General features: G+C 42.8%; 1 protein-coding gene across 1 annotated transcript in view; it reads left to right on the forward strand.

Moving 5' to 3' along the window:
• Positions 1-21,207, forward strand: part of POLR3B (RNA polymerase III subunit B) — a 115,336-nt gene extending 94,129 nt beyond the window's left edge. Inside the window, exons 24-28 of the mRNA XM_052639337.1 lie at positions 6,677-6,780; positions 7,312-7,478; positions 13,386-13,499; positions 15,119-15,292; positions 20,482-21,207. Coding sequence (XP_052495297.1) covers positions 6,677-6,780; positions 7,312-7,478; positions 13,386-13,499; positions 15,119-15,292; positions 20,482-20,611 — 689 coding nt within the window. The 3' untranslated portion in view covers positions 20,612-21,207. The remainder of the gene's footprint in view (positions 1-6,676; positions 6,781-7,311; positions 7,479-13,385; positions 13,500-15,118; positions 15,293-20,481) is intronic.
• Positions 21,208-27,913: the final 6,706 nt, after the last annotated feature.

The following is a 27,913-nucleotide window of genomic DNA, read 5'->3' on the forward strand; positions in this document are numbered from 1 at the left end:
AATACAGTCTTATCAAAATGCAGTTTTTTTCCACAGGCTGATTCAGCTTATCTGTCTTTGGTTCATAGGGATTACACATTTACGGATAACATTGTTTGGAAGATTCATCTTTGACCCTCTCTTGTTCAACAAAAGTTCCATCATAAGGTCACTTGCCTCCATTTTGCATTAATAACAATTATTCAGCAACCTGCTAAATTAATTTATTAGATTTTAACTGAATGTCTATTAGAAGAAAAGAAAGTCTCCTCTGATTTCCCAACACATTAAAGAATCCGTATACAGTAAGCATGAAGAGGCAGTGGAAAGTAAGAAAATGTTAAATTTGCGTGTGGCAAAAAATCCAAGAGAAAAAGTTTGTTAAGCAAGGCTGGGCAAAAAGCTTTGCTTTTTCCAGACCTTCACTTGTTATTTCAGTTTTCTATCTTCATGTTTTCTAAAATTGAGAGAATGAAAAGGCTTTGACTTAGAGTAATAAAAATAATACCTTGTACTCATGTAACACTTGAAACCGTCTAAAATCCTCTCTTCTAGTCTGAAGCTTCAAAGTCGGGATGTCTTTGGCTCCCTACTTTGCTTGATCCTTTTGAATGAAAGACTCCAGTGGGAGGGGAGAAGGGGGCTGATGGAGTTAACAGCGTGAGCCCCAAGATAAGGTATACGACACCAGACAGTCCTTCAGAGTTTCCTTCCAAAAAGAAATCCTGGCAACTCTTTAACCTTTGAAATCAAGGTGATTTTTGTCCACATAAACGCCTCAGGAAGATTTTATTTAATTTGCTTTTTGAAGAACAAATTTTGGTCTTCGGTAGCTAGCCGTAACCCTCTGACCTTTTAGTAAATATCCAAGTAAAGCTCTGAAATTAGGGTTTTTAGTGTTTTATGGCCCAGAATAAAAATCTCCAATTCTGTTTCCAAATAGTGTAGCCTCAACACATTTTATTAAGCTCTCGACACATTCAGCCATGTGTATTTTGTAAAGTTCCTATGGTTATTGTTTTACAATAGCTGCTTCCAGAAGCATTGTAAGGGTTTCAATTAATCAGCCCTTTGTGTGCTTCAGACTATGCAAATTTATCACATCAAACCATTCAACTGCTCATGGGAAAGCCGTGTAAAAACTGCATTGTCTTCTAGCGCCTCCTCTCATTGAGAGTGATGTTTTAATAAGAAAGCTAATCAAGTTTTCTTATGCATTATTTATCTGTTAACATGTAAGGAAGAGCCGAATTAAAATTATGTCAACCGGGATATGGCAAGCGATGTGATAGATCTGGAAGCGATTCAACATCAGAACAAAGCTAATATGATTCAACAGTTTTTTTTCCTCCTCCCCTCCCCCTCGGGATTATTTAAGGTGGTGGTGTGGAGAATAAAAGAAGGTTAATTCAATAACTGGAAAGAGGGAAAGGAAGAAAGGAGTAACCACCTGTGTTAGCCTTCCCATTTCGACTTAGAGATTTACATTTCTGAATATGTAAAGGCTTATCGAGATGAGTTTGTTCAAAGTAGAAACATTTCTTATTGAACACGAACAGTTCGAACTTGAAAGCATTCCTGCTGCTTCTTCAGCCCCATTTAGCACCATATTCATCAGCAGTAAGCTACTCTGCCCTGGAAATCCGCAGCCCAGGTCCTGTGAAGTCCTAAGTTATTACGAGAGACACTGTCCTGATCGCGTGAAATGATCTGCACGGCCCAGTGGAGGGAGCTGCCTTTCAGCCTATTAAGCCACAGTTAGTACCACTGCATCTGCCCCTTCCATCCATTCATTAAGTTGGTCTCCTTTGCCTTGCTAGTTTGCTTCCTGCTGAGAGTAATTAGGTTTCTTATATAATAATAATTCCTTGTGTTTAGCTGCCACCTTTCTCTGAGGACCTGAAAGTACCTCTCAGACATTAGCTCATCTGTTTTTGTAATACGATTTCCTCATGAGATAGATGCTAATTATTCCCATTCCAAAGACCAAACAACTAAGGCTCCCTGGAACGTGGTGCTTTATTTACCCCCCAGGTAACAATATCGGTTGAATAGCACAGAGACAAAGTAAGATCTCCTGCTTCCTTGATGCCCTGCCCTACGCAGGTCTCAGCATCCAAGGGGTGATGAGCCTTTTATGGATGGCACTCCTCCTGCCCCTGTGTCTGAACCTCATTAATACTGGGCTTTGCAGTGATCACACCTTCCCCGAACACCAAGCTTCTTCCTGCACTGTGACCAATAGAGAAGCATGGCAGCATCATTTCACCTTCACTTAGTGCTCAGAGTATGAAACTGTGCAGAATAAATAGCCTTGTCTAACCAGTACCCACAGAGAGTACAAGTTGGCAGTGTACGCTCTGATCGGTGTTATTTCAGCAGGATCGGCTCTGCATCACTTAGAGCATCAGAATGTGGTAAGCTGAACCGGTCCAGGTGTTTTTGTGGTCAGCATTCAGCTGAGCTGCTCTGCTCGGGGCAGCTCTGAAGTGGACCCAAGTTCTTGAACCTCTTCATATTCCCACCTCTGTCACAACACTTGTCACACAGCCTGTTAATTGAGGAAAATGATTCTCTCTTTTTTACTCAGAAAAGAAAGAGTAAAAATATGTAGCAACCTGAAAGTGGTAAATTTAATCCAAAAGTGTTTATACTTAGAAGGTAGACTTGCTGCATAAAATTTTTAAAAATTAAGAAGTGAAGCAGAATGTGATCTTAAGGGGAGACCAGGCTGTCAACAAAAGAGAAAAACCCTTTGCTAGTTGGTTCTCGGCACGTTAAAGTCACACCAAAAATAGCTGTCAGGTTAAAGATGTTATTTCAGTTTTTGTCTTTAGCCAGCTGTTATTTGCTTTTCTGTCTCTGTGTGGTAATGTAATGCTTTAGGTTTTTTTTCCATATCTTTTTTCTCACTTTCTTACCTTTTCTTCCCCCCCCAACCCCCATTTGGATTGAAATGGATCCATTACATTAAGACTAGTTTGTGTTTTTTTTTTTTTAATCCACAAATGACTTTTGAACAACTGAGTTGCTGTTTATAATTAGAAATACTTTCTAAGAGTGATTTGTCAGATTAACTGGAATTTTGCTGGGTAAACCTATTCTTAAAATGATTTATGTGTTGTTCTGCAAGGCACAGAAATAGAAATACAAATTGGTGTAAGAGCCTCCACTATCTGGACCGTGACACAGAGAGCTGTGACAGCGGGTCCCCAGACTTGCCTTTGCCGTGTGGCTTGGCAGTCAGACTTGTAGTTTCTTGAGACTCCGTAAGTTCTTCACCTTTACAACTTGATATTAAGATGGATGGTGACGGAATAATATGTTATTGACTGGGTATCTGTGGACTCTTTCTGCTCTAACTTTCTGTGTTCCAGTTTCTCCTTCTTGTCTGTTTCCATCTGTTAGAAGTTCTATAGTGTCATCTGTGGTCTAATTCTCACTTGGCCCCTGTGAGTGTGTTAAGTGTTCCAAGCCTGTTAAACTAGTGTATTTGTATTTCACTGCCAGGCAGTTGTGCTATAAACAATGGGGTTGAGACACCAGCATGAGCCAGGGGATGAAATTTTATTTTAAAATCTGAAATGCTGCGTAAGCATTTAAGGTATGAATCAGTAATTGTTTCACAACAGCTTCCATTAGATATGGTTTATTTGTAGTCCGTCCTCTTTTCAAGGATCCAGGAGAGTGTTAACACACTGAAGCGTATGGCATATCATTTACATTTTTAAACTAGCATTAAAGGAGAGTAACTTTAAAGAGTTCTAAATATCGGAGGAGATTTTTATGCCAATGTTCCTGGAGAAGCCAAAGTTTTAATTTTTCATTTGCAAAATAAGAGGAAAAAAAAAACCTTCCTGCTTTAATTAAAGATTTGAATAATTCTGCAACAGAAATACCTTAAAAAAAAAACAGAAAGAAAAGTCTGGTTCTAAGATCGAGAACTCTCTCCCCCACCCCCTAATGAATTCAGTAAAATACAAAGTTTAAAAAAATCATCTGTCTCATTTGAGATTCGAGATCATCAAATTCTGTCTAAATATTTTGTTTTAACTCCTAAGCTCATTATGGTTTCTTTGTGTTAACTTGTATTAAAATCTGTCAGCTATGACTGGTCTCATAAGCACAGTCAGCGGACCAGAATAAGTTAATTATTTACTTGTGTCACTAGTGCTCTTCATCTAATGAAATGCACAGCTGTGTTGGATCTGCAGTTGGATGTGTAGCGCGCATTGTTCCGCAAGTCAGCAGAGGGTAGAAGCCGCAATGATGGAGAGCCCTCAGTTCTTTCTGCTGTTCTGGCTTTCTGTGTCGATTTCATGGATCTTTTATCATTCACTTTCACACAAAACAAACAACACAGGCCTGTCTGCTATGGGAACCATCTTGGCATATAAAAGGGTTTTCAGAGCCTAAAGTAATTTTAAGTTAGCGAAGATTTAATTTTTGGCTTACAGGTGCCCTTGATTCAGATGTGGCCCCAGCAGTTCCTATTATGGAATGAAAAAAAAAAATCTGTAAGTGACTTACATAACCAATACTTTTTAAAACTGCAGTGTCAGAAAAGAGCTGGTAAGAAAATAACTTCCCAAGAAAGAAAGCTCTCTACCAAATATTAATCAGATCTCAAGCAGAGTTGTTGGAAATTCAGATTTCAGGGGAGGGAGCACTGCTTTCGTTTTAATCACAAAATGAAGTTAAATTTGCTTGATAAAACGTGTCCACTAAGACTGGGAATACAGAATGCAAATCATGTCTTTCTTTACCCTCCACCAATCTGAGTGTGTCCAGCTTCCGCTGGGGGTTCCTGCACCTCCTGCTCCTCACTCCCACCTTCTCCTACCAGGCGAACAGGCAGCTTCCCCTAGAGCCGACGCCAGCATCCCCCTGTGAACTGCTGCGGAAGGGGGTGCTGAAGCTTTTCTTCAGTTTTGTTTTTAAGGGATGTAGCCAGCCCTTCACCTCCTTACCAGCCAAAGTGACATTCTCACCCAAGCACATCCTGGGACTGGCCTCTGCAGGAATTGCTGTTTTTAACATTTTGTTCACTGCTAAACAATGTTGTTGTCGGTTGCACCTAGATTTACAATTTGATCTCTTTCAGAGTAGATTTCCCAGTAGCCCCAGTGTTTTGTCGGATAATTTCAGTGTAGACAAGATGGATTTTTGGAGAGAAGAAAAGAGAGTCACAGACTCTGCTTGATTTAAATTCTAACACATTGTAGCTGAATTTGCAGTCAAGTGAACTGACTGTTTCTATGCTTGATGTAGGAAAGCATATGTTCTTTATGATAAACAATATAGTTTCAACCAGAAAGCCAAGTAAAGTACCTACATGCTCTAGAATTCAGCTTCATAAACCTAATTACCATTATTGTTGGCAGTGACTGGAAATCTGAGTATTGATAACTGATGTCAAATAGATAAATGGTGCTCTTTTTCTTTATACTTCAGGTCTTGGTGTTTATAACATGTCGCCAAAAAAAATCTCTTTTGAAATAGTTTGAGTAATTATGTAGAAACCAAACTGAGGAAAGAAACGTTTCTTTGAGGACAGTTTCTTTTTAATAGATGCAGATGGTTGATAGCTTCATGTACAAAGGAAAATAAATTTCATATTTTGAAATATTAAAGCACACCTGTGGCAGATTCATGTCAATGTATGGCAAAACCAATACAGTATTGTAAAGTAAAATAAAAAATAAAAATAAAAAAGCATTTTTTTCTTGCTCTAATGCCATTGTACACTAGCTTTCTAATTCTGAATTTTGTAGATTGTGGTTAGCAATCTAAATTGTACTCTTGTATTCCTCCTATCAACAAAGAAGTCAGAGGAATTTAAAATTATTTAAGTGGTAAGATTTTATAAGTTAGATTTTTAACTCTACAGGTTAGAATAATATTTAGGGAGTAATAAAGTACAACCAATTTAAGAGACTATCAGTAGAGTGCAGAGAGTGGGTGGGGTTTTGTTTTGTTTTCATGCTTAGAATTTCATGTCGAACTCTAGCCTTTTCTTCCAAGAATAATTTGACATTTAATTTTCTTGTTCAACTTCACACTTCAATTTGAGGTCCCTTTTCTGATGCGCTGTCAACTATAGGAATTACAATTCCTTAGGGCAGCTTAGGGAGAGCCAGGGGAACCGGGGCAGAAACTGGCCCCCGAAGCCAAGGGCTCAGCAGCCAGTGGGTAGACCCGTCAGCACATCGGCCACGCACAAGTACTCCTTGTCCCAGGTTTCAAAACCACAATTTAAACACACCCCTCGCTCAGTCAGCGCTCTGTGTTTGGTGGTCAGAGAACTCGCATTCCTGGGACCTGGGTACGGCACATCAGAAGCTGGGTGACGCAGAGCGAGGCCGCTGCTGACCTGCAGCTTCGGGGCTCCTGACGGGGCCAGGACTGCTCTCCCCTCTCCGTAGCTGGAGAGGCTGGGCCGGCAGCCGATGGCACGCTGCGTGTTGTGCCAGCAGGCCAGTCCGCAGGCTGCAGGGCCTTCCCGCCGGGACAGTTGTTTCGAACCGTTTGTCTAGCAGGGCGTTTGGAAATTGCTTTTGTTAACTCCTGATAGAGACCACGGAGAAGGTTTGAGAGCAGCAGAGATAGAAATGGCAATGAGGAGATCCCGGTTCAGTTTTGTGCTCTTCCTTCCTGCCAATTGGCTGTACGCGGCCCAAAATCTTCTCTCCCCCAGGTGTCTGCGGCTTGATCGTCCCTCAGGAAGATATGCCATTCTGTGACTCTGGCATTTGTCCGGACATCATCATGAACCCCCATGGCTTCCCATCTCGAATGACGGTCAGTCCGTTTTTCAGAGATGCTGCTTTTAAGGAAGAGGGCAAGGCAGTTGGAGGAGACAGGACCCTGAAACTGATTTTTAGAAAGGGCCCTTTGACCAAAAATAGGTTCCTGACCAGGTGGGCTGATCTAACAAGGGGAGGCGGAGAGGTAGTCTTCGGAGTGATGAAGTTACTCCCCAGCAAAAGACTCCGTCATGTCAAACTTAATGCATCTGCCTCTCTGTGGTTGTCACTGGTCAGCCTGGCTCCACTACTGACCAGCCTTGGGACTTCAAAGTCACTTAACCCCTGTTCTTCAGTTTCCTTGTGTGCAAACAGGGAGATAATAATATCTATACCATTGGGGTTTTGGAGGCATAAACTTAGGTCACAGTAAGAGAGGGTAAATATTTGCTGCTCTTAATTTGTCACTCTTATTAAGAGTAATAGTCTCATAATCTTTGGGGGGAAGTAAGGCCAGAGCTAAATAAACCAACAGAATTCCTGCACCACAGGAAGATGCTTACTTAAATCTTTTTGCATCACGCAGGTGGGAAAGCTAATCGAGCTGTTGGCAGGCAAGGCCGGCGTGTTAGATGGCAGATTCCACTACGGCACCGCGTTTGGAGGCAGTAAAGTGAAGGATGTGTGTGAGGACCTCGTCCGCCACGGTTATAACTACTTAGGGAAAGACTACGTTACATCTGGCATCACAGGGTGAGTGTGTGTTTAGACATCTTAAAGGAAAAGTATGATTTTATTAAAGTAAAAGTCTGATAAGACTTAAGAGCCCTTAAAATATACAGCTGGACTTTTTTAAGAAATCTGAAACAAGAAAATCCAGGTTGGTGGTGGATGTGGCAGCTCAGCAGCTCTGGTGGTCATGCATGACTTTGCAGCATGTGTGTCTCACATCAGCACTCTGTATACTGTTCCTGATGCTGTATGTGAATTATATCCCAGGTAAACTGGGGAAGCGGAGAGAAGAAAAGTCCGAATTTTGAAAACTAGGGCTTCCTGGGTGGCTCAGTGGTAAAGAATTTGCCTGCCAATGCAAGAGACACAGATTTGATCCCGGAGCAGGGAAGATCCCACATGCCTCGGAGCAACTAAGCCCACGTGCTGCAGCTATTGAGCCCGTGCTCGAGGTCCCGGAAGCCGCAGCTGCTGAGCCCACGCGCCACAGTCACTGAAGCCTGCTCACGTAGAGCCTGTGCTCTGCAACAAGAGAAGCCTGCCCGCTGCAGGAAAGAGTAGCCCTGCCTGCTTGCTGCATAGCCACACAGATCCAGCACAGCCAAAAATGTAAACAAATAAATAAATGGTTTTTCATTAGAAAACTGATAAATTCAGGAATGCTGAGGAGGTTCTCATTTAAAAAGTAGAAAAGATCTTATTTACTAGGATTACTACACAACTTTTAAAGAACACATCAATTGTGTATAATACAAAATCTCTTAACTGTTGGCCTTTCTCTGTACTTCTATGATGAATTTCAGGTATTTTTGTGCTCTGACAGATAGCCTGAGGCCTAACGTTTGCACATTCATTCACCAACAGCGTGTTAAACACCTAAGTATATAACAATGAACAGAATAGACATGGTCCCTGACCTGTGCATCTGACCATTGAGATTTGTTACTAGACATTAAAAGATATAGATTACTTTCTCAGATGATCTACCCAGACTGTAGTAGTGTGAATTTCTTTAGGTGTTTCATGGTTGAGATATTATAGAAAATCACATTACAGGAAAAGAGTGATGGTCCGTTTCAAAAATGATTCAGTGAAATAGCTAAGGTCCATTTCAAAAGAAAAGTTGTCGTTGCTCAACTGATCATTTTACTCTTTGCTCCTCATCCAGAAATAATGCAGTCGTTGACCAGAAGGTGTGCAGAACTGGTGACTCAATTTGGCAGACCTTCTGAGCATAATTTTACTGGAAGATTTGAATGGGTTGTGCTCTGCTTCCTGCGAACAAAACTGTAGACTGTGTCTACACCACCTTCTCCAGTGCCTCCAGCCAAGCCATTCATCTCAGTGGCAAAGTTTGTGAAACACTGTTTTAGCTTGTTAGGTTCCACACAGGACTTAGAAACATATTCACCCACCAGCTTTCATCTCTTGTCACATTTCTGAGCATAGTTAGGAGGAAAAATTGCATATGGCTTTATTCAGTTAATGATAGAATGGCATTAGGTGCCAGAGTTCCAGAAATTCTACCATGAAGAGCCATACAATGTAGAAATAGAATCATTCATTATTAAAATCTGGAAAGAAAGGGGGTCAGTGTGACCCTCTTGTACAACTAAGAAAACTGAGAGAGAGAGATCATGCAATTACTTTGTGACAGGCCTAGGATGAGAATAGTGTCTCCTGACACCCTGTCCATTGAGCCTTTCACTCTACTGTGTCTTCAAGAATCTGGCTGTACTTAAGCCAGCAGAATGGCTTGATAGATGCAAAAGTCTTTGCTAGTGATGCGGAAAGCATTGTAAGATGTGTACCACGCAAGCAAGGGCAGGTGCTTTTGTGTCCTCTCTGCTGTGTCTGTTGTTTTTTTTGTCTTTCCACTCTTGCATCAGGCTGTGGCCCAAAATTTACTTAGTAGGGAAAGCTCTGGATTTGAGTCACTGTACCACTCACCAGCTCTTATTTAGCCCTCTGTGCCCATTTCTTCATCTTAAACATAGGGAAGACAGTCTCTCCCTCCCTGGACTGAGTTATGGATGAAGTCATGAGTTAGATGGCGCATACTAGATGCTTCCTTTCTTTTGAGGAAGAAGTTCTGGGGCAGTTAAACATGTTTTTAAAGGCATCTTTATGGCTGCTCTTGCTCCAAACTGAAGAAAAAAGCTTTCTATTGCCAAAGCATTTAAATATTCACTCTCTTTTGAAACTCTTAGTACACCTTTTCTAAAGGCTCATGAGTCAGCTATGTGACAGCTGTTGACCAAGTACCAGTTGTGTGCCAGGCAGAGTCATTAGTGCAGGGACCACAGTGACAAGCAGATGAAGTGCTTATCCTGCAGAGTTTACTTCTCCTGGGGAAAAGAGGCGATAATCGAGAAATAACAAATGTGTATTTTAGTACCAAACAGTGACAAATACTCTGAACAAAATATAACCTAGGTGAGAGCTGGGACAGTGCACTGGCACTGTGACGCTGGGGTGCGAGGGGGACCCCATCAGGGTGCATCTCTCTGAAAAGGTGGTGTATTTGATAGAGCCACATGAATGCCTGCTGAAAGAGTGTTTCAGGCAGAGGAGACAGTGAGTGCCAAGGCCCTGAAGCAGACTGGCATGCTACATTTGAGGAGCAGTGAAGAAGCCAGTGTTGCTGAAGTAGAGCTGCATGGTGGGGAGAGAGAATAGAAAATGAGTCAGGTGGACAGGAACCAGCTTGTGTTAGACCTTGTGGCCATGATACACAGTTTGGGTGATACAGATTGTGAATGTAATGGGAAACCACTGGGAATTTAGAGCAGAAGGGGGACCTGCTGTGAGCTCTGTTTTAGGAGGAACCATTCTGACTTACTCTGGAAAGAATAGGTTCTTAAGAGACAAGAGTAGGAGCAGAGAGACAGATCAGAGGATTGTCTGCAGTGGTCCAGGCCAGAAAGGAGGGTGACTTGACAAGGGTGGCAACCGTGAAAGAGGGGTTGTCCTATATACACTCTTTCACAACCTGTTTACATTTTTTCACTATTATTTTCAATTGAATGGAAGGCTCTTTTAATTTTACAGTGCTTTATGATTTTCAAAAGTTTCACACATGGTTTCATCAGTCAGTTCAGTCGCTTAGTCGTGTCCAACTCATTGCGACCCCATGAATCACAGCACGCCAAGCCTCCCTGTCCATCACCATCTCTCGGAGTTCACTCAGACTCACGTCCATCGAGTCAGTGATGCCATCCAGCCATCTCATCCTCGGTCGTCCCCTTCTTCTCCTGCCCTCAATCCCTCCCAGCATCAGAGTCTTTTCCAGTGAATCAACTCTTCGCATGAGGTGGCCAAAGTTCTGGAGTTTCAGCTTCAACATCATTCCTTCCAAAGAACACCCAGGGCTGATCTCCTTCAGAATGGACTGGTTGGATCTCCTTGCAGTCCAAGGGACTCTCAAGAGTCTTCTCCAACACCACAGTTCAAAGCATCAATTCTTCAGTGCTCAGTTTTCTTCACAGTCCAACTCTCGCATCCATACATGACCACTGGAAAAACCATAGCCTTAACTAGATGGACCTTTGTTAGCAAAGCAATGTCTCTGCTTTTTAATATGCTATCTAGGTTGGTCATAACTTTTCTTCCAAGGAGTAAGCATCTTTTAATATCATGGCTGCAGTCACCATCTGCAGTGATTTTGGAGCCCAGAAAAATAAAGTCTGACACTGTTTCCACTGTTTCCCCATCTATTTCCCATGAAGTGATAGGACCAGATGCCATGATCTTCGTTTTCTGAATGTTGAGCTTTAAGCCAACTTTTTCACTCTCCTCTTTCACTTTTATCAAGAGGCTTTTTAGTTCCTCTTCACTTTCTGCCATAAGGGTGGTGTCATCTGCATATCTGAGGTTATTGATACTTCTCCCAGCAATCTTGATTCCAGCTTACGCTTGTTCCAGCCCAGCGTTTCTCATGATGTACTCTGCATAGAAATTAAATAAGCAGGGTGACAATATACAGCCTTGACATACTCCTTTTCCTATTTGGAACCAGTGTGTTGTTCCATGTCCAGTTCTAACTGTTGCTTCCTGACCTGCATACAGATTTCTCAAGAGGCAGATCAGGTGGTCGGTATTCCCGTCTCTTTCAGAATTTTCCACAGTTGATTGTGATCCACACAGTCAAAGGCTTTGGCATAGTCAATAAAGCAGAAATAGATGTTTTTCTGGAACTCTTTAGCTTTTTCGATGATCCAGCGGATGTTTGCAATTTGATCTCTGGTTCCTCTGCCTTTTCTAAAACCGACATGGTTTCGTATAATCCCATAATAACCCTTTTTCTCCTACCCCTATACTGCCCCTCTCTCTTCCCTCTCCCGACTGGTAACCAATAGTTTGTTCTTTATGAGTCTGGTTCTTTTTTGTTTTATTTACTAATTTATTATAATTTTTAGATTCCACATATAAGTGATATCATCTGGTATTAGACTTTCTCTGGGTTTTTCACTTAGCACAAGGCCCTGCAAGTACACCTGTGTTGCTGCAAATGGCAAAATGTCATTCTTCTTTATGCCTGAGTAGTTCCATCAGATAGGTATACCACGTCTTCTTTATCCACTCATCTGTTGATGGACACTTAGATTGCTTCCATACCTTGTGATTTTAAATGATTTTAAAATGTTGTATAGAAACACAAAAGACCCCAAAGACCCAAAACAATCTTGAGAAAGAAGAGTAGAGCTGGAGGAATCACTCTCCCTAACTTCAGACTGTACTACAAAGCTATAGTAATCAAAACAGTATGGTACTGGCATAAAAACAAACAGACCAATGGAACAGGATAGAAATCCCAGAAATAAGCCCACACACTATGGTTAATTAATCTGTGACAAAGGAGGCAAGAATATACAGTGGAGAAAAGACAGTCTTTTCAATAAGTGGTGCTGGGAAAACTGGACAGCTACATGTGAAAGAATGAAATTAGAACAAACTCTAACACCATACACAAAAACAAACTTAGAATGGATGAAAGACTTAAATGCAGGACTAGATACTATAAAACTTCAAGAGAAAAACGTAGGCAGAATACTCTTTGACATAAATTGCAGCAATGTTTTTTTTAATCCATCTCCTAAAGCAAAGGCTACCAAACCAAAAATAAGCAAATGGGACCTAATTAAACTGAAAAGCTTTTGCACAGCAAAAGAAACATCAATAAAACAAAAAGATAATCTAATGAATGGGAGAAGATATTTACAAATGATAAGGCTGATAAGTGGACGGGGTTAATATCCAATACATAAAAACAGCTCATACGGCTCAACATTAAAAAAACAAAAACCTAATTAAAAACTGGATAGAAGAACTGAATAGACTTTCTCCAAGGAGGACATGCAGATGGCCAATAGGCACATGAAAAGATACTCAGCATTGCTAGTTATCGGCAAATGCAGATCAAAACCACAATGAGATACCACCTCACACCTGTCAGAATGGCTGTCATCAAAAAGAACAAAAATAACAAATGTTGGAGAGGATGTGGAGAAAAGGGAGCCCTTGTACACCATTGGTGGGAATGTAAATTTGTACAGCCACTGTAAAAACAGTATGGAGATTTCTGAAAAAGCAAAAAATAAAAACTACCATATGACTCAGGAATTCCATTCCAGGTTGTATATCCAAAACAACCAAAAACACTAATTTGAAAAGATACATGCACACAGTACTCATAAATTTTTATTTCTAATTGAACAGTATATCTTTTATTGTATCTGTGGTACTTTCATATTTTCAGTTCTAGCATTTTGTTTACTGCAGTCTGAAAGTCACTCTCTTGCCCATTCATTCAGTCATAAACTCATTCAAAAAACAGATTGGGACCAGCCAGTGATGAGTCCTAAAAAAGGTTGTCTCTTGTTATCCCAAACTTAGTTCCTTAACCTGAAACTCTGACCTTTCTTGCAGTGAGCCCTTGGAAGCATACATCTATTTTGGCCCTGTGTACTATCAGAAACTGAAACACATGGTGCTTGATAAGATGCACGCCCGGGCTCGGGGGCCGCGAGCCGTCCTCACCAGGTAAGAGAAGAGCATTTATAATGTAGTCGAGTCTACATTGCATTTCTCGGATGTAGCAGTAGGCAGATGTCAAAATTTAGCGTGTTAGGTAGGCATCAACAAAAATCACATGTCTGATTAACATGAGAAAATAGCCACCAATTGAAAATCAATTCATAGGTAAGCAAACCCATGGAAGGTCTTGCCAATAGTCTCCTAACAAAGACATTTATCCTGCACCAGTTGGGGCTTGGGTCCCTAACCTTTTAAAGTATTCTCAAGCCCAGCAGATACGTAAACCACAGGGAGTCCATTTAGGGGGCCAATAGGGGGCCAGTTCTCATACAAGAAGGAACAGCCTGAGTGGGACACACAGAACCTTCCCAGTCTCTGGGGAACCTCCCATGTGGCTCAGGAACGCCATCCTTCCAGGGGATTACTGATCTATTCCAAATTTTGTAGAAAACGCTCTTTGCTTCTTCCCATGTTTAAATTATATCTTAACAGTAAAGCTCGTCTCTGGAGCCCTGGCAATAGCTATTGGGGACCCAGGTTAAGTTTGTCTATTTTTAAATAACAAAGAACTGAGACATCTTTGAAAATACTCAAAAGACTTTCTCCCCTGGTTTGAGGACTATACTGTGCTGATAATCATGATAGTGATGGTGATAGTAATGCTAGCACTGCTGTTTTATGTGATTATATGTTAACTTACTGTTATATCACAGAAGATTGTGTAATTATTTCCATCTAATAATAATATTAGCAGCCACTCAGGTTACATCTCTTCTCATTGAAGGCTCTTCGGGCTAGGTTGTCTCACATGCATTTTTACAAATGAGACTGAGAGGCTGAGCAGCGTGCTTTTGGTCACTGTCTACAAGCAGTTTGACAAATACCATACAATATCACTTACATGTGGAATCTAGGAAAGTGGTATAAATGGGCTTATTTACAAAGCAGAAGCAGAGTCATAGATGTAGAGAACAAATTTATGGATACCAAGGAAGGAGATGGAGAAGGCAACGGCACCCCACTCCAGTACTCTTGCCTGGAAAATCCCGTGGACGGAGGAGCCTGGTGGGCTGCAGTCCATGGGGTCTGCAAAGAGTCAGACAAGACTGAGCGACTTCACTTTCACTTTTCACTTTCATGCATTGGAGCAGGAAATGGCAACCCACCCCAGTGTTCTTGCCTGGCGAATCCCAGGGATGGCGGAGCCTGGTGGGCTGCCGTCTATGGGGTCACACAGAGTCGGACACAACTGAAGCGACTTAGCAGGAGTAGCAGGAAGGAGAGGGTGGGATTGGGAGATTGGGATTGACATATATACACTACTATGTATGAAATAGATAACTGATGAGAACCTACTGTATCACACAGGGATCTCTGTTCAGTGATCTGTGGTGACCTAACTGGGAAGGAAATCCGAAAAAAAGTGGATGTAGGTATATATATAGCTGATTCACTTTGCTGTACAGCAGAAACTAACACAACTATACACCAATAGGAAATTAATTTTAGGAAATAGAAGCAGTTTGAGTCCAGGTGAGCCCTGCTCTGTAGCCTTGTGCTTTTAGCCAGCATGTGACGCTGCCTCTTTGTTTAGTACAAACACATTTGTCTGACTTGTTCCAAAGGCAGCCCACTGAAGGTCGATCTCGCGATGGTGGTTTGCGTCTTGGAGAAATGGAACGTGACTGTTTAATCGGCTATGGAGCCAGTATGCTTTTACTAGAGAGACTAATGATTTCAAGTGACGCCTTTGAGGTTGATGTCTGTGGGCAGTGCGGACTTCTGGGATACTCCGGCTGGTAAGTGGATACCACATGTCTCTCGCACCACATCCCTCGCCTCTTAAATCACAGCTCAGTGTTTCACCCTGCATCGTCCCCACATAGTCTCCAGCCTTCCCTATCCAGGCATTCTGGAATTCAGGATTCTGTGTGTACATGCTTAGTGTGTCTGCCCAGTGTTCTGCTCTCTACGACCACTGCAGTTTAAACTCCCAAGGAGACTTTGTCTTCTTTTTAATGTTATCTCAAGTACCTTTTATAACACTATTGTTATAAATTGTTATAAATACCTTATATAAATACCTTATATAACACTATTGTTATAATATCTGTAAATACTAGCAGATTCAGAATTATAGCATATTTTAACTAGTATCCTTCAATAGAAGACCGTGTCAAATGGCCTCGTTTAACCTCAAACCTAAGGAACCAGGTATGTTGCCCCAGCTCTTACAGCAAGTTGGTGAGAGAGCCGGGACCTTGTCTGTACCCTCTCTGCTTTACATTTGGCCTGTGAATTCCCTGAAGTCAGAGACTATGTCTGTCTCAGTTTTTCACTCAACAGACATGGAGTAAGAATCAGCTACATGCCAGACACTGTTCTAGGCCCCAGAGGTATAGTGTGAATCAGATGAATGGCTGCTCACAGGGAGCTTGTCTTCTCGCTCATTCTAACTCCACTCTGTCTCGTCTACCTCTGCTTCTCCAGCCTGGGACCTTTCTGATGATAAATAAAATATAATTGCTTAGGATTATTCATAGATAAATTGCATAGTTCGTAAACTTTGTAATCTCTGTGTCGAGTTCAGTACACAGGCCAGTTAAAAGACGATACTCCGTATTTTCTGTTTGTGCTTGTTTTCCTCCTTGTACTGGTTCTACTCTACCACTGAAGAGCAGCTGCTCTCCTTAGGTTAGTCGTGATCCAGAGCCCTGAAATACCCCTGTAGGCAGGAGGGCCAGCAGTTTCCTGGTGTTTACTCACTCTTCTGCCGGAGATGAGGTCTAGCAAGGTATAAGGCCAATGCTGTGGGACAGGAAATAGCCTCAACTCCCTCACCCACCCTCCCAGAGTCCCTTTCCCCACTGAGTCCCCCTTCAGAGCCTCCTTCCAGAAAGAGCCCCAACTTTTTGCCATCTGTCACTGCCAGTTTCTTGGTGAATGAAAGCAAATCAAGAGTTGGAATGAGTGAACTTCTTTGAACACAGTGTATATACCTAGCTAGTTACACAACAAAACCCTTCAGCCAATTATTTTATGATTTTTTTTTTTTTTTGGTGTAAAATAGTTGAGGAGTCATCTGTTTCTTCTTATCTGTGAAGAAATTGCTTCATATTATAAACCCAACACAAGAGGTGGCTGTTTGCACTTTGTTCCTTTCACACGATGGCAGAGAGGAGGCGACAGTATTCTAAGCATAAGCCTGGCGTTGCTTTATCAGTGACATGGGAGGGGGTGTTTCAATTCTGGGATATCTACTTGTCTTTTGAAATGCATATTGAGTTTGCTTTTTATTGTTCTGGCTGTGTAACACACCACAAAATGTGTAATAGCGAGATGCCTGGAACTAGTTTCACTATGCTTAAGTCTTCTAATTTGGTGCGAGAATTTTTTTTTTAAAGCTTAAACTACAAGCATGTATTTCTCACATATATGGAGGCAGGGAAGTTCAAGATCAAGGTATCAGTAGATGTGCTGTCTGGAGAAGGCCTACCTCCTGGTTCGTAGACAGCTATCCTCTGGCACAAGGATTTCACAGTAATTTCTTTTGAACAGATGGTGCAGAGGAATCATTTTTATTAAGAACAGGGATCATGAGACTTCAGAGTTTCCTTTTCTTCTCCATTCTCCCCACATTCCCTCCTGTGCTTCCCACTCAAAGAAGAAAGAGAGAGTGTGTGTGACAGGGAAGAGAGAGAGCAGAAAAGAACGGAAGCAGTAGATGAGCTTCATTCACATACTTTGAAAACCTTCCACTAAATACTCAGGGAAACTCACAAGCTGTGGTTGATCTCCTCGTTCTTCTGTTAAATTCTCTTCTCCTTTGCTGCTGATTGTTTGATGGCAGTGCCTGATTTTGAAGCTTATGTGTTCAATGTGTATTGTATTTGAAATCCCTTGAAAGAGGACAACTCAGGTTATACAGTTTAAGGGTCTTTACTGTAATTAAACAGACATGGATATGCCGTAGGTCTGATTTTGAGTGGCCTACCCCTTGTTGCCAACATAAAAAAATAAAATCTTCACCCACTCTGGGAGTCTGGCACCCTCCTTGCGCTGCTTCCTAGCAGAGGGGCCTAATGATGCTGTCATTTTCCCGTCCTTACCTGATCAGGCGCGCAGGGTTGTGTGGGAGGGAGCACGGGCATTTGTTGGAGGAAGTCGCTCTTTAATGAACAGCACAATGGAGGCTGAGTAATTAGAGCAGTTCAGAACCTTGAAACTGGCCTTTTGTCAGTGATTTGCACATTAGTAAGGCATTGCTATGGGGATGTTTACAGCAAGACTGTTGTTCTGCAGAAGACACGAGGGCGTAAGTCACAAAAGAGAGGAAAACTGCCGAGAAAAGAAAATCCCTATTCGGATAATTAGCTCGTAGAGGATATTTTACTGGACAGTCATTCTTCATGTGGAGCCACAGCCTCCTTCTTCCACTGCCTTCACCTTAAAAAATCAGTTTCTTTTCTTGTTGTTTGGGTCAAGTCTCTTCCTTTGGAACTCTTTCAGAAATAGGGTAAAACATTATATATTTTTATTTATGTGTATTTTATCTGTATATATGTGCATGTTTTATCTGTATATATTTATGCATGTATATATGTGCACTGGAACATCTCAAGTGATGAGAAATATTTAACAGAGATTAGTGGACTTTCTGGATTATGAATCAGCACATATGGAAACTTTAAACAGATGAGCTTGGATTGAAGTCACAGGGTAATGTACTGGTCAGGAGAATCAGCAAGACATTCCCCCAGTTAAATCCATTTCTCCAGTTTAATTAAAGCATGAACATGATTCCTGAATAAATTAGATCAACCCAAGCACATTTAAAAACATAATTCATAAACTATAATACATTAATGAGGTCTTTAGGTAGTCTTTTAGGAAAAAGTCATCCATAATGTTCCTACTATTAGTGTTGATGGAATCAGATCTCCACAGTGCTTATTAAGGTCTCTGCAGGTCCCCTGGTGGGGACCCAGGCATGGGTCCATCGTGGCTTGTCCTTTTTCCCTCCACCTCTCCTTGAAAAGTTCATATCTGCATAGTCACCCACCATCTCGTTCAAATTCTCAGCCTTAATGCTTTGCTTTTCTAAAATTAATAAAGCTTTATTTTACTGATGGCAAAAATGACCCCTGAATATTTTTATTATATTCAGTTATAAAAAATACATATATATAGAAAAAATACAGATTGTCATGTTTGTGACAATACAAATTCCTGCCACCCACAGATGACCACTAATTTCAGTGACCCTTTGGGGACATTTCTGTTTGCCAGTCATTCTGTGCTTTAGTTGCTAACTCGTGTCCAACACATGGACTGTAGCCCACCAGGCTCCGCTGTCCATGGGATTCTCTAGGCAAGAATACTGGAGTGTGTTGCCATTTCCTTCTCCAAATAGTCTGTGCCCTTTTTTACTTTAAATCATGAACCCCTTGGAGATTCTGATAATAGCATAAAAATAAAATTATATACACCAGAAAATCTGGTTACAGATGATTTTGGAAGCTTCATATGTTTCCTGAAACCCGTCTGAGAACTCCCCATGTAATCACGCTGTTGAGTAGACTGCTCTTTCACTCCACATTGTGTCCTGGACACCTTTACATTTCACTAATCTGGGTCTGGCTGCACAGGGTTCTTCTGCATAAATGTCCTGTGATCACAGAACCAGTAATTTATTGGACATGTGAGTTCTAGCTTTATGCTGTTAAAACCAGTTTGACCGTGAACATTCTTGTGCCACTTTTGTGGTTGCTCAGTGAAATGACACACACCTCTACATGTTTAACACACGGTGTCTTACTGCTCTGGTCTGCCGATCACTAAGGAGTCTCCCTCCAACCCCCAGTCCGCACTGACTCTTCTAAGCCATGGTTGCTGTCCCTCCTACATTCATTTTGCACCCTGTTACCTGGGAGGATCCAGTTTTCTACCTGTTAAGTTTCAGGATATATACTAGAAATCTATTGTCCCAGGTGCCCCAGACCCTTGAGATACAGGGTGAGGTCCTATTTTGGTCTGAAACCTAAGAGGATAATTCAGCGTCTCCTCTGGGACCCTTCTTCCGTTGTAGCCATTGATTAAGATCTAGGTTCAGTTCACTGGCTTTTCCTGAAGGAAGAGAAAAGAAAACTAATTGAAAGAGCAGATACGTTGGCTCAGACTGGGTGCTGTTGTGAGGATAAAATGGGAATACATGAACACACACAGGAATCAGTGCATTGTGAGTACAGTGGCCTCCAGGACTAAGGGAAATATCTGTGCTTGAAGAGCACTGGAAAAATAAGTGGCATTTGACTGGATACCACCTTCCTGTATGAAAGTCTTCTCTTGTCCATCACACTTCAAGCATTTCAGTGACAGAAAGCAAATTGAGCATCTTGTCTAGAATTGTATAGAGCAGCAGTAGCTTTTCAACTACAGGGATAGGGACTAAATTGTTTTGAAATTCTTTCAACAACGAAGACTAAATCTGAGTAACTTTCAGATAGTTCAGATTTCTAGGCCTCATTCAAAATAACTATATAGGCAGATATTTTGCATTTTAAAGAGAAAGGTCTAGAAGTGTAGAAGCAACTGATTGAAAGTACGTGCTTTTAAAACTGGGGAAGTGGTATTTGGTTTGTTTTTTTCTTTTCCTGCCTTGGATGCTTCTTTTTATTCCTGGGGTGTATACATACATATTTGGAGAAGGAAACGGCAACCCACTCAAGTATTCTTGCCCAGAGAATTTCATGGATAGAGGAGCCTGGTGGGCTACAGCCCATGGGGTCACAGAGAGTCGGACACCACCGAGTGGCTCACACTTTCACTTTCATACATACATATCTGATAGTGTGGATGAACACTGAGGACTAGGAAACGCGTGAACTCAATAGAATGGTCGTGGAATGGTGCAGAGTGCATCTTCCCTTCCTTCGCGCTGCCTCCGCCCCTGTTGCTGTCCCTCTAATGCAGCTGACTTGGGTTTCAGGTGCCACTTCTGCAAGTCGTCCTGCCACGTGTCCTCCCTGCGCATCCCGTACGCCTGCAAGCTGCTCTTCCAGGAACTGCAGTCCATGAACATCATCCCCAGGCTGAAACTGTCCAAATACAATGAGTAAGGATGGAGCAGGTGGTTATTTGAAGAGAACGGTCGATATGGCCAACGCAGTGGAAAGCGGAAGAGTTGAGGACCATCTCTACTCTGGGGAGTTCAAACATCCTTTGAATTGTTCTCTCTCTCAAAAAATACAAACCACATAATTGATGGAGAGGATTTTTATACATTGGGAGACTTAGCTAAGCAACCTCCATCAACGAGCCTCATGCCATAGGAGAGGTGCCAACGATACAGACTCTGATGAAGTCTCTTGTCCATATACCAAATGTGATTCACAAGTGGATGTGAACTAAAAGATAAACTTCTATTTATGGCCTGGTATCTTGAAAATTACTCATTAGAAAGACCTTCCTCCTTAAGAAAATAATGTTTAGGGTCAAAGAAAACTCAAGATTCTTAGGAACAGGAACAATCTGTTTGAGTTGGTTGACTCCTTTGTCTGGGAGGCTGTTCTGAGCTGTGTCTATAGGAAAGACAACAGCAGGAAGCTGAGAGGATAAGTGGGGTCTTTCTTGTCTGGTGCAGTGAGGGGATAAATTTCCCCAATAATTGAATCTTGTCTTTATACACCCAACTTTTTAATTCTGCTAATAAATGTCTTCCTACCCTCTTAAGTTTACCAAGGATGCCACCTTTCCTTAAGGACTAACTGCTACTCTTCTGAACCGCCACGATCATATGCAATGACATTTGTTGAGTATTTGAAAATAATTCCATGGATGCTTTGTTAAGTTTTACATCCCTTCCATTCCTGCCAGGATGTTTAGCTGTTCATTTGGTTTTTAATCAGACAGCACTCTTTATCTGATTCTGTAATAGGTTGTTCTTAATTGCTCTGCCCTGAAGCCAGATAAATATTTGTGTTAGGGATTGTTTGTAAGTCAGAAAAGCTTTGAGTAATGGTCTAAGGCCGGGTCCCCAGCATGTCACGTTCAGCCTGTGCCACAGAATATTATTAGGTGTTCTAGAATCAAGGTCCAGTGTCAAATAAGGTTGAGAAACAGGGTGTATCCACGTTAAACTACCACAGACTTGTTCAGAGGCTTTACCAAGCTACCTTGCTGGGACCTCTGAAAGAGGGAGCCAGGCTAGTCACTGACATGGGAAGCCAAGCTCGACAGTCTCACTCATGTCCTGGAGGTTTCTCAGGATGGACTGCAGGGGAGCAGACCTTCTCCAGCCGTCTCCACATGTCTCTGTTCCCTTCAGGGACTGGATAGGATTCACAAAGGCAGAGGGGTTGGCATGCCCAGATCTCTTGCTTCAGCTGGTAGTTCCTTCTTTGCCTCTGGCTTTGTTGTTCTCAAGAGTGTTGGTGCCTGAAGATGACTCTACCAGATTGAATGTGTATGCATTTCGTGGGCTGTTGAAGGAGCTTTGTACGGTAACTGACTATTTCCTGTTACATGACAACTCACTATCAACTCTGCTAAAGATGCCGTAGCCCTGCCCTGTGAGGCATGCCACGACAGTGACCCCTGGGAGGAGCTGCCAGCATGCAGGGTGCTGGCCTGAGGGCTCCACCACATCCCCATTGTGAGACCCTGTACTGAGGATAGAAGGGGCAGGACACAACTGCTGCCCCAAGGGACTCAGAGCCCAGTGGAGGACACTGCCCGTCAGCCAGTGCTGAGGCTTAACCCGGCAGCGCTGAGGGTTAGCTGTGCTCTGAAGTTTCTGAAACAGCCCAAGAAGCTGAGGCTCCAAGTGGCTGACTCACCCTGCGCCCCACCACTGATGGGGAACAGCAGGGGCCTGGAGACCAGGGTTCCTGATTTGGAGGGCTCACTTTGGGTTTCATCCATGATTCTTATTTTTCTGTGTTTTTTTTTTTTTTTTGAAATTTTTTTATTGTGAAATTCACATAAAACGTGCTATTTTAACCAATAACTGTACAGTTCAGGGGCACTAAGTACATTCACACTGTGCAACTCTGACCATCATCCACAGGATTCTATTCTTCAGTTACTAAATGTGACAGTTTTTTGTTTTCTTTTTTTTAATTCAGGTGCCACTGAGTATTTGAATTCTTAAACTTCTTTTTTCAAAAACAGTACAGTCAGTTCTGAAGGGAATTGGCTAGGAAGTTCCCAGCTCTCCAAGTTACCAAAGATCTGGAAAGTGTGGGTTCCAAACTGAGACCTCCTTAGAGCAAAAAATTGTGTCAGGTCGATAATTTCAAAAACCAGCAGATACGCCATTTGAATAACTAGTTGACTGAATAGTATTTTGATGGAAAGAACCCAGAATTGATATGAGCTCCACTACAGCTTTATTTGTAAGTTCCTTATGTTAAAAAATGACTATTTAGATTTCCATTTCCAGGAATGATAAATAACCTTTTGCAGGCCACCCTCAAAGTGCCTTTTTCCCTCTGGGCTTTGCCAGGCTGAAATTGGCTCTAGGATGAAAGGCTAAAAAGCCAGGCCAAAGCCACTGCAAGACTGCACCCCTTTCCCGAGCTTTGGTGAGTCCAAGGGCTGGGAAGACAAAACTGTGGGCTCGGTGTGGCCAAGAGGACAGGCCTAGAAAGGCCAAGATCCCAAATAGAAAGCAAGCTCCCTGAGGCGAACCCAGCTTCTCCACTGCTTTTCCCCTCGTAGTAGTCTGCTCGGGATGCCGCAGCCGGATGCCACAGACTGGGCGGTTACACAATAGACATTTATTTTCTCACAGTTCTGGAGACTCAGAGTCCAGGACCAAGGTGCTGACAGGCTTGGTCTCTGGTGCGGACTCTTGTTTCTCCCTGGCTGCAGACAGCCACCTCTCACTGTGTCCTCACATGGCCTTTCTTCTGTGTGTGTTAGGAGAATCAGTGAGCTCTGCTCCTCCTCTGTTTCAAAGAACACCTGTGACGTCATTTAACATTAATCACTTCCTTAAAGGCCCTGTCTGCAAATAAAGCCACATTGGGAGTTGGGGCTTCAACACAGGAATTTTGGAGAGGCACCGTTCAGTCCATCATACCCGTCGAGGTATTTGCCAGCTCCTAACAGCACTGGCTGGCCTGCTCACAGTGTCTTTTAAAGCTGAACGTGCTCAGCAGTCCCGTTCCTGGATGTGTGTGCCCATCAGAAATGTGTGTGTATGTCTTATCAGTAGGCAGGAGCAGAAATGTTTCTAATAGCACTGATGTAGTAGCCCTGACTTATTAATAACCCCTGCCTATTAACAATGTGATATAGAAGGAAATGGCAGCCCACTCCAGTATACTTGCCCTGGGAAATCCCATGGACAGAGGAGCCTGGCGGGCTACAGCCCATGGGGTCAAAAAGAGTCAGACATAACTGAGCAACAACTACTACTACTGTTAATGATGAAATAGATCTGTTATAGCGTGTTTGCAAGTGGAACACTATATAGTGATGAAAAGACTCCCACCAATCACAGATAATCTCACAGCGGTAATAGTGGGTTTAAAAAAAAAAAAAGCTAAATACAAAAGAATGCATACTGTATTGATTCCATTTAAATTCAGAAATAAGCAAAACTAATCTATGATCTAAGAAATCTTGATAACAGTTCCTGTGCAGAGTGAGGTGGCTGGTGACTGTGTAGTACAAGAAGGGGCTTCTAGGGTGCTGGCTGTGTTTTGTTTTTTTTTTGTACCCAAGTTGGTTATATGGATGTTTATGAAAATACACTCAGCTACAGACACAGGATTTTTCACTTTTCTGAATACACATTATACTTCAACAAGTTTTTAAAAAGAACACAGATTCTAAACCTGTTGTTTAGCCTCTTCATCTAATGGCTTTGTCACCCCAACTATCATGTTATCTTTGCTTTAGTTTATCCATTTTCAAAATGGGAAAAAGTAACAAAACTGACAACCAGGGCCACTTTTAAAGGTTAAATGAGATAATATGTCTACATGACTCAGCACAGTGCCTGGCGCGTGACAGGCACACAGTGACGGAGTGTTCAGACTCCACACTTACACCGCTGTCAGGACTGGCCTCATCAGGAAAGGGTCAGGAAAAGTAAGCCCCTGGTTTCCTTTGGAAGAAAGAGTATAGGAACCAGGGCCAAGGGCAGAGACTGCAGGGTTCTACCAAAGCTGTTTGTGAAAGCTGCCCTGGTTCACAGTGATGAGGGGGAAGGAGGGTGATGGGATTAAAGAACACACTTCCCTGGAACAACCATTTTATCGCTGACATCAAAGTGAGGCCTGTCGTCGGCGCGGGAGCCCACAGAACCAGATCTCAAAACACTTCCATGTGGGGAGAGTCTAGTCAAGGCGGGGAGGGGCTTGATTGGGTGCTATATATTAGGATAGTTTTCAGCTGCTTCAGAGCGTTTGGGGCCAACACCTTCATTTGCCGTAATGAGTCACATGAGAGAGAGCACAGGAGGGCTGGTGGCTGAGCCCATCCGCAGCTCGCCCAGCTGAGGAATAGAGAAGCCAGGTTCCCAGAGACCTGTAAGTAATTCCTTTGTGAGACGGATGTTCAGAAAAGTGACTGTAAAAGTAGCACCTCCTTACCGTCCATATTTACTCCATATGTGTCTTGAAAACAGTTTAGTTCATTTGCTGACTAAAAGTTGGACTTTTACTACATCAGCCCCACGGGGCCAAGGTTGGTGGGAAATTACTGTCAAGCCTTTAAAGAGGCCATTTCAAATGGGAGGAAGAAAATCAGTGGTGGCAATCCAGAAGTATATATACTCTCTGTTATCAAGGCCAAGCTACCAATTTGGATTTCAGACATGGGCTCCAGAAGCAATTAAGAGATTTGCTGCAGCAAATCAAATTTATTGTGTTCAGGATATCATGGCAGACATTCTCAGGACAACCTGAAACTCACATTCTTTATTCAGGTCTAAAATCTCAGACCAAAGTTCAAGGACTTGTGTTTTTCAAGTCCAGGTAATAGATCCCATTCCATACATAATAAATTTTAAGTCTGGTAACTTCTGATCATCCATGTTAATGAAGACAAGGAGTAGTGTGAATTAATTAAAACAGATGATGGATCCAAAATCTTTTGTATGGATGCTGGGGTGACGTTTACATTTGCATTTTTCATACAGTTTTTTTGGAGATTAGGTACATTTACTGTGTGTTAAATAGGGACTCCTATGAACACTGTCTTTGAAGACACTGGAATAATAATAATGATAATACCGTTTATGGTTAAGTGATGATAACTGCTGTTTGGAGTGGGGCAGGTAGCCTGACTCAAAGTGTGGTCTGGACCAGTAGAGGCATCAGTGTCACCTGGGAACTTGTTAGGAATTTGGGTGTAACACAGAGGTCTGTGGGGCTTCCCAGGTGGGGCTAGTGACAACCTGCTTGCTGATACAGGAGATGTAAGAGACACAAGTTCGATCCCTGGGTCAAGGAGATGCCCTGGAGAAGGGCATGGCAATCCACTCCAGTATTCTTGCCTGGAGAATCCCATAGACAGAGGAGCCTGGTGGGCTACAGTGCATGGGGTTGCAAGGAGTCAGACATGACTGAAACGACTTAGCACGCATGCACAGCAGTCTATAGATTGATGAACAAGCCCTCTAGGTGGTTCCAATGCAGTCTAAACGTTGAGACCCACTGTTGTAAGCTGTGTGAAGAGCTTTGGATTCCATCCTCTCTTAGAACCAGCCTTTGGATTTTTAGGGGTGCCAAAGAAGGCACACATTGAAAACTAGCCCCCCACTCTCTCTCCTGTGGTGTGACTTCCCCTTAAGAAGAAGACTGGCTGGGCCACTCCTCCCACAGGGCTCCAGCCCTACCTTCCCGCCCTACCTTCCCACCCTCCTGCGCCACCTCCCCACCCCTTGCTGGTGGAGAGGAAATTGCTCATTAAAGGCCAGATTTATGCAGGAAAGAACAACTCTCCAGCAACCTAGGACGCTGCTGTCACTTGTGCTGACAGATTTCTGACTCTCCAGCCCTGAGGTTCCCCTTTCTCCTCCTGCAGCTTCTTTCCACTCAGTCCAGATCTGCCTACCAGCCCCACAGACACATCCCATGTCGAAGGTGGCTGTTTTCTTTCCAGAATACTCCAGTGACTGTCTCTATCCCTAAACAAAGCTCAAAGTCAGCAGAGATGCGCTGGGTGCCCCACAGCTTCTGTGGGCCCCGCAGGGCTAGTTTGGAGCTGTGATTTTCCTATTCTTAACAGGTGCTGAGCCTGTAGGCATGGGGGAGGGAGCACCAGAGCCACTAACCTTGGAGCTCCTGCCTGAACAGGCATTGGCAGTGGCGTTACCAACAAGGAGGGAGAGAGCAAGCGGAGCGCTCTGTCCTTCCTGCGCTATGCGTGTGAGCACAGCAGAGGCGACGCCCTGCCCTGCGCTTCTCATCTGTCTCATGGAGTAACCTACCTGCCTGCCTACCTCCTCCACCCGATCCGGCCTTGGTTCAGGAGTGAGAATAGTGCCTACCGCACAGGTTTGGGGTGAGATGAATTAATTCAGGTGAACAGCACCTGAAAGTGAAAGGGTTAGTCGCTCAGTCGTGTCCTATACTCTTTGTGACCCCATGGACTGTATAGCCCGCCAGGCTTCTCTGTCCATGGAATCCTCCAGGTAAGAATACTGGAGTGGGTAACCATTCCCTTCTGGAGATCTTCCTGACCCAAGGATCGAACCCGAGTCTCCTGCATCGTTGGCAAATTCTTTACCTCCTGAGCCACCAAGGAAGTCCCTCCTGCCCCCCTGGTAAACACTCAATAGCGGTTAGCTTTCCTCTCCCCATATGTGTAAACATCAAACTAGATCAGTTTCTCAACCTCTGCACTACTGACATTTTGAGCCAAATAATTTTCTGTGTTTGTGGGTGGGGCGGCGGGGGGTGGTGGTGCTGACCTGTACACTGTAGGGCATTGAGCAGCACCTCTGGCTTCTACCCACTAGATGCCAGTAGCTTCCCCCTAGTCTTGATGATCAAGAATGTCTCCAGACAGGGCAGAGGAAAGCGGTTTTCATGACAAAGCAGACGAAAACAGTTTCAGACTGCAGTTGTATGGATTGGTCCTCAGATGGGCAACTCATATGCCTCTGGATGATGGAGTGACTATACTAACAAATGTTAACCCGAACCACAAAGCCCATGTCTTGTCTTCAATGTACCCGTTGTAAATGACATAAGATAAAACACGTCAATCATGTTGGTCATTAAATTAATTGTTTCATTCCTATTGTAAAACGTGCTTTTATATATCTGATGATAATATTACAGATACCAAAAAAATAAGTTATAATCTACATTTCTATTCACATCTGCCCACAGCCTGATGTTTTAGATTTCGCCTATTTTTTGTTTTTGTCAAAGATGGGTGCTGATTCTCATCTTTTACCC

This window comes from Budorcas taxicolor, chromosome 5, assembly GCF_023091745.1.
Source record: "Budorcas taxicolor isolate Tak-1 chromosome 5, Takin1.1, whole genome shotgun sequence".
NCBI classification, from domain to species: Eukaryota; Metazoa; Chordata; class Mammalia; order Artiodactyla; family Bovidae; genus Budorcas; species Budorcas taxicolor.